General features: G+C 36.5%; 1 protein-coding gene across 3 annotated transcripts; it reads right to left on the minus strand.

Annotated features, from left to right (window-relative positions):
- Positions 1-10,729: 10,729 nt before the first annotated feature.
- Positions 10,730-13,228, minus strand: Tip60 (Histone acetyltransferase Tip60). 3 transcript variants are annotated; one of them, XM_069051719.1, is made up of 9 exons: positions 12,998-13,228; positions 12,880-12,937; positions 12,759-12,827; positions 12,558-12,708; positions 12,240-12,510; positions 11,682-12,090; positions 11,471-11,633; positions 11,205-11,417; positions 10,730-11,151 (listed from the first exon to the last, which is right to left on the minus strand). In XM_069051719.1, coding segments are annotated over exons 1-9 (1,386 nt in total). In that variant the 5' UTR covers positions 13,049-13,228; the 3' UTR covers positions 10,730-11,150. The 3 variants fall into 3 exon arrangements, with proteins under 3 accessions (XP_068907820.1, XP_068907821.1, XP_068907819.1); XM_069051720.1 differs by lacking the exon at positions 10,730-11,151 and having other exon boundaries at positions 11,172-11,417; positions 11,682-12,087; XM_069051718.1 differs by lacking the exon at positions 10,730-11,151 and having other exon boundaries at positions 11,172-11,417.
- Positions 13,229-13,253: the final 25 nt, after the last annotated feature.

A 13,253-nucleotide genomic window follows, 5' to 3' on the forward strand; every position in this document is an offset into this window, starting at 1 on the left:
ACCAGACATTTTCTGGATCTCTTAACATCGTTTCTAACATTAACATTACCATCTCCATTATTGTGCACGGTTGAACGTTTCACCAATGTTCTGAAGATTAACATTCTGGCTAACACTAACATTAACATTAACACTATTGTAACAGATACATTAACATCGTTTCTAACATTAACATCACCATCACCATTATTGTGAACGGTTGAACGTTTCACCAATGTTCTGAAGATTAACATTCTGGCTAACACTAACATTACCATTAACACTATTGTGACAGACACATAAAGCATTTTGTTCAAGAAATTTTGTCTTCAGTTGTCGACTGATTTTCGTACACTGCGAATAGAAATATTTTGAATTCGCCACAATAAAAAGAGTGTATTTTTCAACTTATAACCTGTGTTTAAATAGGTATGTGGCGTCCTTTTGAAGAGAACTGCGAGGAGGAGATGGTCGACGTTGAAACAATTTTTGATAATAACGAGGAAAATGAAGGTAAATGCTAGTTATCATAGTCGACAATTGGATAAAGTTTCTACAAAAAGCAGCAAGAAGACGGATATGCTTGATTATATGGCAAGAAAGGGACTTCCAATTCCAGAAAAGGCAACACGCCCCGAATTATTTACAATTATAAAAGAAAATAATATCGGAAATAGTATTTAACATTACTAGCATGGTAAGAAGGTGACTGGCTCGCCTTCGGCTCTCCAGTCATATCCCTCTGTCGCCAGTAATACTCGTTACCATGCGTGTATTTTTGAATATTTTATTTGTTCCTCACTTGTAAATAACAGTTCTACAAACTACACTCACCGGCAGAAAAAGCGGAACACCATTATTATTTAAAAATCTATCGTCGCGGTATGTGGTTGCTCTTTTTCAATCAGTCTTTTGAAACCTTCTAACAGCTCGGTGACGACTAGCAAGAGGAGCCTCAATAGCATTAGCTGCATAACGGAAACAACAACAGTCTTCAACCAAAGCTACTGCTCTGGCAATATAAATTCGAAGTTAACAACAATAAAAAATTACAAAAGTTATAAAAATCTAACCAGGTTGCTTGATTATTATAGAAATAGTAAATTTAAGAAAAGAAGGTTTTTAAGCTAAAAATTTGTTTTTATGCGAAATTGCTAATAAAATAGCCTACGCTAATGTTCAAGGTTATGTTTGCTGTCATCGCCTCCTGGTCAAAATACATCAAAATAGGTATTATGGGAATAATTTATTGTTGACTAATTAATGTTCCGTTTTTTTTGCCGGTGAGTGTATTAAAAATTCCGGTATTTGAAAAAAAAATCGTATGAGCTTTACACGTATTGCTTTGGAAACGCACATCACTCATATGAGCACGGGTGTAAAATTTTACTGGCTAGCTAGTTAAGACACATTTTCAAGGTGAGTACAGTGACTTGATAAACTAATGTTTACAAGTAGGGAACAAATAAAGTTTATTTCATCAATGATTTAGCTGCGAAATACGGACATACGGTTTTGCGACTTCCTCATTACTAGTGTGTGTTAAATACAATCGAAATGGTATGGAGTCAATTAAAACATAAAATCAGGAAAGTAAATAACACACCTAATTTAGGTGAATCGGTCATACGGGCAACTAGAGAATCTGTGGACGAAATTGATTCTCTTCTTTGGTCTGCCTGTATACGCCATGTCATCGACGTGGAGAATAGTTATTTGCGGAACACGGAAGTTCCTCAATTAATTATTAATTTAAATGATGAGGATGAGGATGAAGAAGAATTTTTTGAAGAAATCGAAAAGGAACTAGAAAAAAATTAATTAACGTTTGTGCATGTATTTTACCTGTTAAATAATTTAACTACTTATAAATTTATTCAGTTTCAGTTGTTTTTTTTTGTGGTTTTGTTAGCCGTTGAGATTCGGTTACGTTTTTCGATGCGTAACAAATTAAGTACCTAATTCCGAAATTATTATTTAAAAATAATAATAAGAATAAGTGTGAGAACACAGCAAACAGCAATATTTACGATGTTTGTCCTTCCTTGAGTCGGCACTGCACAACAAAGGGGCAATAAAATTAGAGGGTATAATAGAATAATTTATGGTAGTTATAAGATGGTTAGCTGTCCTATTGTAAAATGATTTACAATTTAAGTCAAAATTAACTATTTCTTGAAGAGGACTTTAACCACATGTTATAGTGGAACCAGAAATATAGTGATCTTATGAGGGATGGAGTACATTAACTTGAGAGGGCAATAAACTTCTGGCACTCGTCGCGCGACTGGGCCCTACCTACCTTTGTCTCCGATGGTCCATTTTCAGACGGCTCAAAAACATCTGTCATAGAAGATTTATAACTCTCTTCAAGTTGGTAATAAAAGTGACCCCAAAATTGTAAAGTGCGTCTATCGATATTTTAAAACGACCTTTTGCTTCCTTCAGTGGTTTATTGCCCGCTAACAAAGATTGTCGTAAAAGTGGTGAGTAACCGATCCTCAATAATCCGCAGGTACCATCGAGAGTTTTTGTTACAGGGTAGGTTTAATAATCCCCTAGTAATGAGACCATCATAAACGACCCAAAATGTTAACTAGTGTTTAAAAAGTCGTTTCAAAATATCGATAGACGCACTTTAATAGTATATTACATACCGAGGAGGAAAGTGCTCCATTCCTGTCGAGAGAACAATAGTTTACCGAGAGGCTTGCCTTCGAGGTGAACTAGTTCTCGAGACACAGGAATGGACTTTCGCCGAGGTTTGTATACTATTTTATTCACAATCAATCATTTAATAAAACAAGCAACATTATAATAATAAAAAATAAATAAAAACCAACCTCCGTAATATTATCGTTTATTTCGGCAAAATATTAAAACTTAGTAGGCGCGCACGATTGAGATTGTATTAAATTTTAGTTCACAAAAGTCAAACCAAATTGACATTTGCTCACATTTTTTAACAAACAAAGTGTGCGATAGTAAAATAGAGTGTACCCTCCCCAGAATTGCGGGAATCCGCACACAAATTAACACTCAATCTTTTACCTGAGAAAAGCAAATTTCGATACCAGAAAACGTACAGAGATTTTCGCGATTGGTGCGACAGTAGCGCCACCACAGGTCAGTTATGGGTTTCATTACTAACCGACTCATTACTGACTCCTTTTTTCACCATTACTGATCGGTTGATGTGTACACGAGTAATCGCTCACTTTCTAACCTTTAAGGGGTTAGGAAAGCTGTACGTTACTAACCGATTGTGAATAAAAGAAATTATCGACCAGAGTCCATAAAATCACTATATTTCTGGTTCCACTATACCGCAACTGTCTAGGCTGCAGTTCATTTCGCCTGGTCGTTGTCGTTCTTCCGCTTTGCCTTCCGTTTAAGTTTTTTTGTTGATCTAGCAAACGTTCCTTTACCTTTTTGGCCCCAACTGACGACACAGTCATTTAATTAATCCTGTACGTATTAGGATAGTATATTTCAAACCAAGGTAAGAAAGTGGTTTCTTGCAGACCGCAGGCAAAGATTATAAACCGAGTCGTAGACGAGTTTGTAAGTGCCTAAGGTCTGCAAGGACACTTTCTTAACAAGGTTTGAATACAATTTTTTTCCCTACCGGCACAACTTTGTTGAAAAAAGTCAAAAAAGATGGTTATATTCGTGATTAAAACGAAAATTTTGAGAATTGAATAGTAGGCTGTGTTATTTTTTTTTTTTTTTTTTTTTTTTAATAATAATTTTTATTCGTGCACCACCCAATAGGTATCGCACCCGTCAAACATATACAAGAACAAAATATGTACAATAGAGTATGTAGAACAAAATAGCAAAACACAATACACGATGCTTCAACAACATAGCACACAATAAAAGTAGGTCAAACCAATCCAACTATATCTATATTAATTTAATGTATCAATCGTGTCCCTCAGAAAATCCTCGAAACTGTAGTAGGCTTTCTTTAGAAGAAATTTTTTAATGTTTATTTTAAAATTGTCTACACTAGCATTCCTGACCACCTCTGGCAATTTGTTGTAAAACTTAATACCATAGAACAAGACTCCAGTTTGAGACTTATTAAGTCTAAGTTCTTTTAAACATAGATTTGATTTTTTTCGGGTTCCATAAGTATGAATCTCGCGATGAGAAGTGTATTCATCCAGGTGAGTTTTAACATAAATTAAACAGACCAATATATAATGTGATGGTAAGGTAAGTATGTTTAATGATGTAAAATAAACTTTGCAGTCGTCAGTATAGCCTAAACCTGCTAAGATGCGTATCGCTTTTCTCTGCAAGCCAAATAGCCGATGGCGAATAGTAGTGTGTCCCCATACTAAGAGGCCATATACTAGGTGTGATTCGCAAATTCCGAAATAGATACTTCTCAGATATTCAGGAGAAAGTTGATTTTTGAGATTTCTTAGGAGAAAGATATTTTTACATACTTTTTCTGCAACTGAATCTCCATGTATACTCCAACAAAGCTTTGGGTCAATATGAAGACCGAGGAAGTTTGCTGAGGTTTGAAAATTTTCTGGCGTCTCAGTTTTTCGTAGAGAGAATAACATGTTTTGTGTTTTGTGCACATTAAGGCACAATTTGTTAGCCTGAAACCATTCCAAGGCTTCATTTAAGGCTGACTCATGAATTATTGGTATCGACTCGTAGGTCGTTACTTTATTTTTAACAGTTGTATCGTCTGCGTATAACCCACTTGACGATTTCAGAGATAGTGGTAAGTCGTTTATAAATATAATGAAAAGTAATGGACCCAGTATTGACCCTTGCGGAACCCCTTGATTAATTGGTAAGCAATTTGATGTTTTGTTTTTAAACTTTACGACTTGGCTTCGATCTGCTAAATATGACTTCAGCATTTTACAGCTATTTGGGTGTAGGTTATACGATGGGAGTTTCTTTGCTAAAATACTGTGAGAAACACAGTCGAATGCCTTGGAGAGATCAAGGAAAGAAACAAGAGCCATATCACCGCTCTCAAAGCATGAAGTTACAAAGCTATAAAGATTTAACACAGCATCCACTGTTGACTTTTTTTTTCTAAAACCAAATTGATATTTTGATATTAAATTGTTTGATTCTAAGTACTCTGAGAGCTGCATAGACAGTACTTTTTCCAGAAGTTTCGAAAATATCGGTAAGAGCGCAATGGGTCTAAAGTTTGACGGGTTGTTTTTATCCCCTTTTTTATAGATAGGTATCACTTTCGCTCTTTTCAAGCACTCTGGAAAAGTATTATCACGAATACATAGATTAACTAGCTTAGTTAATGGGGAGATTATTACATTTTTGATGGTTTTAATTAGATTAACATTAAGATCGTAGATGTCGTTGCAATTACTATTTTTTAGACCGTCAATTAAATCCCTTACAGTCACACATGACACCTCTCTAAATTGAAAATTAGTCGAATTTGGTGGATTCAGTTGCTCCCTGATAAAGCTCATAGGATTTTTAGTGTTAGCATTAGAATTAGAATAGCAGGAGGTAGTCTGAGAAGCAATGCTCGTAAAAAAAGTGTTAAAGGAATTAGATGTTATGTCACAGGTTTCATCACAAATGTTTGAATATGTATTTCGATTTTGATTTACTATATTCCACATTGCTTTTGTTTTATTATTGGCTGTTTCAATGCTTTTCTTATTGTAGTTCATTTTTTTGAGCTTGATTTTTTCTCTATATAAGTTACGAAAACTATTTCTTGCTTCTCTTGAGTGATCAGATTTAGAGGCTTTATATACAACATCTAAAGACTGCAAAGTCTTCCTCATAGATTTTAATTCATGGTCAAACCATTTAATTTTGTTCACTTTATAGCAGTTGTTGGTTTTTACTACTACTTCGGGAAAATTTATACAAGCATGATGGCTTATTAGATCAATGAAAGAAGAAAATTTAGTATTTGTATCACGAGACTCATCTATGAAACTCCAGTTTATGTTACTTAATGAGTTATAAAATAAAAATTTACCAATGTTGGTAATAGGTTTAAAATTCTGGAGCCCAGTCGAGTGGTTAAGTTTAGATTTGGGTAGTTTTAATTGAAGCTTAATGGCCAGGTGGTCAGATAAATGCGTATCGAATTGATTCACTGAACAACACGATGAGTGAAGATTTGTGAAGATGTTATCAAGACATGTTTCGTTTCTAGTTGGAAAATTAACAATACAGTGCAAACCGTGAGTATACATAAAGTCACATAAACGATTTTTATAAGGATCCTCCTGATTGAACTTTACGTTGAAATCACCAGATATTAAGACATAATTTTGCAAAGTATCAATATAAGCCAGTAAATTTGACAAGCAGTCTAGGAATATTGAGAAATCTCCCGAAGGAGGTCTGTATATATTAATGAAAAAGGTATCTAGATAAGTTATCTGGATTGCTGCTATCTCACAATGGTTCTCCACTGACATCTGTTCAAGTAAAAGTAATGTTTCACAGTTCACATCAGTTTTCGACATAATTATAGAACCACCATGTTTTGAAGTTTTCCTAGAGAAAAACGACCTTGTACAGAAATTTCCGATTCTTAAGTCACTTGCTTCGTAGGAGCTTAACCAGTGTTCACTGATAGCGACTAGAGAGTAATAATTATTGTTGGACAATATTAGTTCCAGTTCGCTCAGTTTAGCTCTCATAGACTGAATGTTGAGAACTAAAACATAGAGATCAGTTAGTTCGCAACTAATAGTTTGTTGTTCAGGGCAACTAAGATTTTTGAGATGTGATGCACATCCTCCGTCATTTTTATTTACGATTACTTTATCAACGAGTCTAAAATTGTCCCGAATTGTTGCGTCGAAAAAACCTGAACTGTTTGATGACCACTCCCTCAGGCCAGTTGCTGGGAGTGTAAAATAAAGTGAGTAAATCCTTGTCATACTGAGTGCTTACTTTAAACGAGGAATTAGAACCTTTAGACTGAAGCTTTTCAACTTCAAATGCTAGTTGAGGCCATTTTTTCTGCAGGTATCTATTCACTTGGTCGATTGTGGTGTCAGATTTACATCTACTGATGTGAAGCCAAATTTTCCGTTCGGGAGCGCTAAAGCCAGGGTCCTCTGTAGTAGAGTCGACCGAATTTTGTGCGTTATCGGTTCCTTTTATCTGAAAGTCTGTACGCTGTCGTTTGTTTGTTTGTTTGTCGTTTGTTTAATTAACTTGTCATCGCATTTGAAGATTTGAGGTTTGTTCGAAAATTTGATATAAACAGGGTAAAGTAATCTACCTACCTAGCTTATCTGTTTATTTTCCAGATTATATGATTGACCTACCAACTTACTTCATTGAATTGGCTTTCATTTATCAATAACTTATTTCACTTTGGCATTTGTATTTTGGTACAGTTTTACCATAAACATTTCATGATTAACTTTCTTACCTTAGCGAGAAAGTTGAATTTTCTCACCTCAAATGAGGTATCCACAGCCTACATTTCTAACCGGTAGGGAGAAAAATTCTTTTCATTTGTGAATCCAACCCTGATAACCTGACCTGACCTGACCTAATCCGGGTCGCAATGGGAACTTTATTTTGATTATGTATTAATTTATTTTGTTACCTACCGGTCTGGATTTATATTTATTATTATCACCATTAGTCATTATTAATTAGCACATTACTACCCTTTTGCACCTTAAGGGGCCGCCGAAAAAGATCCATGGGAGAGGGGTCAAAAGAGATATAAGGGAGGAACGAGTCTAGGAAGTCCACGACGTTTTTGCCGGAGAGAGTATTTTGAAGTGTTCAAGGGGAGTCTAAAGGGGTAGTGAGTTGTGTAGTAGGTGTTGGTGTGGAATTGCTGCGGAGTCGACGAGGGCTGGTAGGAGCAAGGAATCTCCAGAGGATCCAGGCCCAGGCGTGGATCAAACGCCGTAGAGCGGATCATCAGCCACATCAGGTCTGCTGTTAATCGTTGTCCCCGAGGCTCTCCCAGAGGAACCAGGATTTCACTCGTTCTCGAGGATCAAGCCCCGGAGGAGTGGTGAAAAACCTTTGTAGGTCACCGATAGCCGTAACTTCCTCAAAGATTTTCTTTTATTAACTAAAGTCGCCAGCGTTAACACCCCGTTTCAATTTCGGTCATTGTTCAACTAGAAAAATTCTATTCTTATAGTCGTTAATTTTTTTGGGGGTTTCTTTATCATCTCGCCTTCGACCTCGCATCGGTGCAAGCCATATTTTTAACTTACCCGACCAAAGGTAGGTAAGTTATTGTGATCGGTCCAAAATTTCGAATTGCTAATTTCATCAGATCTTTACGTTTTGAGGTCCCCTAAACACGTTAATGAAGTTTTTAGAATGATGTCTGTCTGTGCGTCTGTCTGTCCCACTTTTCGTTCTCCCACGATTACTCAAAAACGCTTTGACCGATTGCTTTCAAATTTGACCAACACAAACTTACTCATGGTCTCTCGAGTTGAAAAGCTTTTGGTGTCAATCGGACCACGGGGGGTGGAAGAGGGTGGAGGTAGGTAGAAAAAATAATAAGGGAACATGGAAATTTGACTTTACCGTTTGAAAGGGCATCTGTTTTTATGTCGGAAACGATGTTTACCATTTGCGGATTTTTCCAATATGGCGGACTTATAAGGTTATTTACGTCTTCATAGATCGACGGCGATAACTGCTGAAAATTTTAACAAAATAATCTCGGATCTTGCCATTGGAAATAACTCTGTAATAGTGACCACCGAATAGAGTTTGGTGTCAATCCGACTTCGAGGGGTGGAAGAGGGTGGGGGTTGCTCGAAAAAATAATGAGGTGACATGGAAATTTGACATTACCAGTTGAAAGGGCATGTGTTTTTATGTTGGAAATGATACTAAATGTACTATTTGCGAAAATGTCCAATATGGCGGCTTATAAAGTTATTTACGTGTTTATAGTTTGGCGGTAATGACTGGTAAAAATTTTAACAGAAAATTAGGTAGGTATCTCGGGTCAATTCAGATTGGTTTAAATTGATGTTGGGTAAGTTACTAGGCCGGGTCTTCGACTCGGCTCCATCCCATTTTTTTTTTTTTTGTTAAGTTCTTTTCCGAGTCATATCTCGATTATTCTAAGTTTTATTATTATTTTTTCTTGAAGTGAGGAGGGAGTCGAAGGGCCTCCCTCCGAATGCGGAAATTTAAGGCGCCCGTTCCAAGGGTCGGTTTACCTCTCCTTATTTCTACTAGAATTTTTTTGTCGCGTTTTCAAGAATTTCAAATTTTTATTTTACGACTCGGAAAACCACTGCACAGTACTTGTAAATTGTTCAAGTCTAAAAAGAGTGTTATCCTTTAGTTTGGGGCGACAATAAACCATTTGCAAATCCTTATTTCTGTATTATTCTCCCGAGCTCCGGGCAGTCAACATCCTCCACCTGTTCGGTCGCTGCACTCTCGAGGAAACTGCTGCCAGACCGAGTCGAGGCCACAAAAAAAAGTCGTTAAGTACTAAAAATGTTTGCATTTTCTGGGGAAAATGAAAGAAATTAGTAACGTAACAGGATGTTATATTAGCAGAGAGTGAAAATTTGAAGCTCAACATGGAATCAAGAGTAAACAAGCATATGTTTTTTATCTTTCAATTTCTGTTAAACTGTCTCACATTTTACACATATTTTTTAAACAAAATATAAACAAAGAGGGATACGTCAGAACCATTCGTGCAAACATGGGTCAATAATCTGAGGGATTTCAATGTTGCGTGATGTCTTGCGGTCATATTGTGCCTTTGGGCAAGTAGTAATCTATGAGATGCATATCTTTAGATATTTCATGAATTGCTCTTTCTCGTCTCTTCTTTACTGTGTAAAGTCATCTTCGGATTTGAATTTTTTTCTCCGTTGCTACTGTCCTTAATTTCTTTGAATGAAGATTTAAAACATTCAAACTACATCCATGGGATGGTCTAACGAAAATTCTCATCTAGGCCTCGAACACAGGTACCAGTAACTTTTGGATTGGTTTGATTAAGATGCACTGTCGCTGATAAATGGTGCAGGGTATTTAGTTAGATTTTCTTCGAAACGTCTTGAAACCTTTTGAAAGATGCCTACACCCTTAGCTATACGACATGATGGTATTTACACGATGGAGCTCCATCACACGTTCAAGAGTCGTCACAAATTGGTTAAACAACAATTTCGAAGCAAAGTGAATCGATCGCTACGGACCCATTTCCTGGTCAGCTCGATTTTGTCTTATGGAAACGTAACAGTTGGTGTACGGATCACGGATACCATACCCCGCTCATGTGCGATCAGAAACTTTGCAAAGGATGCAAGCCGGCGTTGACAATCAAGGAAAACATTTGAGCATTTATTATGGTACTTTTAGGTCAGGTTAGTAAACTTGTTACTAACCTACCTTAACGTATACTGTCTATTCTTCCTAACGTGATATCAGTGGCGTACGCAACTGCCCTCAAGCGGAGGTATAGCGCAAAACTGAATACGTATGATTTTCACAAATGGTCTGAAGATCCTAGGGCTTTAATATTCTGATCTGATGTATATCGAGTCCACCCTGTACATATTCATTTTCTGTGTTACATAAAAAATTGTCCACACGAGAAGATATCCGCAATTGAGATGTCCCTAATGAGAGATTTCAGTCTACATGACGCAATTGTGTATCACATAAACAATAACATTAGCCCCAATTCAGATACTTTGCACTGAAAATAATCATCTTGATAAACCACGGGGCAGTAAAAAGTTCAAAAAGTTACTTCTGTTTATTTATTACGGTACTTTTGTTGGAGTGTCATGAACGATACTCATGTTTGGCCATTTTATTTTGTTGTCAAGATCCGAAATAGGAAAAATAAAAATGGCAACACAAAATTAATAAAATAGAACTAGGATTTTAACAAGTAATTGGGAATAATAAAAATTTCGTAACAGTTCAATAACACAAAAAAAATTAATTATACTTACCTGCATCGGTTTATCCACTTAACAAGTCGAAGTTTCTTTTTAATAGATAACCTTTTAATTCAATTTTTTCTAAGATAAGAGAAAGTTCTGAACGAGAACCATTTGCACAAACACCACACACAAAATAAAGTCGTAAACTTCGATTTTTCATTCATGGTTGGGGAACAGGAAAACATCGGAAAGCTAGGTCACGGATTATGGAACTCTTGAAAAAATAACCAGCGCTGATTAAAAAAAATATTTAATCATAAAACCTACCACTTGGCTCGTTTACCCCAATCTTTGGGTGTCCAATGCAAACACTTCGGATCTATTCTGATCAGCCGAGTTTCCATCGCTTTTTTATGACTTTGCATGATTTCCTGATTTAACGTAATTATGTATTGTCCCTTGTAATAGTTGATTAAATTTAAATTTTGCAGCGTTGAGATCACATCTTCTTTCTTAATACTCGTCAGTTCACATATTTCACTAAAACAGTGTTGCAAAAATTATCCTTCATTATTAATTTGCAAATTATTCACTTTATCGTTATTTGTGGCTTCTCATTGTCACCGACTGGCTTCATAGAAATCAATATTTCTAAAATCGTTTGGGCCCAATAACTCCTATAGGACAACAGCCCCAAATCGGAAAGAGGTTTTTCAGGCGATCCCGTTTTACCCTCGAATTTAGACAACTCATAACCTGGAAACGACTGTACCCATCTGGTAAACGCAACTCGAGCTAACTTACTAAATTCGATTAATAATTTTCCATAGCCTTTTCGCTGATACGGTGGCATCGTTAAAATGCACGCAACATTATAATCTTCTGTGGATTCTTTTTCTTTTGAAAAATATCCAACAATGTGGAAGCCTCGACTGTCGAAAATTGTCATTACGTAAAAAAGGAACGGATCTGTGTCATAGTAGAGGGTTTTGTGGTCCAGAAACAGCTTTGCCAACAAACATAAATTTTGTGCGTATACTTTGTTCTTCCTTCCATCAATTTCAAAAAATGATACGTTCTCTTTCCTGTAAATCTCATTTCCTGGTGGGTGTCTTAAATTGCATTTGACCAAATGGCGCTCCAGACATTTTCTACTTTTTCGGTACTTCAGGCAGAATTCACAGATGTAGATGCAACTCAAATTGACCATCTCCTGTCACAAATCATCAAACACTCAAAGAAAAATGAAAAAAAAAAAAACAGAAACTAGATATTAGCAAATTTTGTCAACATAAATGTGGCCATTAAAGGATTTGAGCCGAATTTTTTTTAAATTTCAACTTCTGAAATTAAAATAATTACTTGAGGGTAGGGTGCAAAATACCACGGCTTAATCCTGTGCTTGCCCAACTCAATAAGGTCTATATTTTTCATCCTCGTGACAATATCATCGTGGTGAGACACCATACTACCCGACTGTCGCGGCCCTGGAGGCAACTGTGCGGGCCCATCTTGCGAATCCTCGCTCTCCAACGACGGTCCTTTTCTTTTTCTATTTATTCGTTTCTGTAACGCTGCGGCTAAAACCGCGCTGCCATTAACTAACTCTGATCCAGCAACAGGACTCGAAGGTCTACAAGATCAATTTTATTCAACAAATTCTCATTTATCGAACCGTACCTCGAGACTGAACCAATTGGACCACCACCACCAATGTGCGCTTTCTTTGGAGTAGAAACCCCCGTATTACTCCCCCCATCGCGTCTGGGAAAGTGTACTTTTCGTGTATCTAAAGATTCTTCAGTGACCCACTCGTCGAGTCGCTTATTAACTACAAAAAAACTCAATATATTTGTTCAGTTGTGCGGGACAAAGACTTACAATCAACATAATGAACGTAGTAGCATTTTGCACCCTGTACATCCTTAATACTGATAATCTCGGCCAGTGCTGAAATTTAATCGTGGTAAAAGTGTGAATTGTGTTGTTCTGAGCTACTTACGCCAATCTGAAGTACCAGTCATATGAACTGGTAATCTGCATCCTTCCACTAAGGAAGACTACAAGGAAGTGAGGTTATGTCAAAAACTATTGTTCAAGAATTTGAGTCATCTGCTTACCACAGAATCGCAGATTGTGCTGTCGTCTATATCTTCCATTTCCACTTTCATCGATTCTGATTATGTTTTGTACTTTTTAAACGAAAAACTTAATTTCTTAATTATTATTTACCTACAGTGTAAGACTACTGCGGTTTCCCCGTCGCGCAACTTCCATAACGCTCACCATCCATATCCATACTGGTTATCGTACGTATCTTATCATAATTCTGTGCAATGTTTATATGTTTATGTTACATTGCAATTCGAGTATTTA

The sequence above is a fragment of the Tenebrio molitor genome, chromosome 6, assembly GCF_963966145.1.
Source record: "Tenebrio molitor chromosome 6, icTenMoli1.1, whole genome shotgun sequence".
NCBI classification, from domain to species: Eukaryota; Metazoa; Arthropoda; class Insecta; order Coleoptera; family Tenebrionidae; genus Tenebrio; species Tenebrio molitor.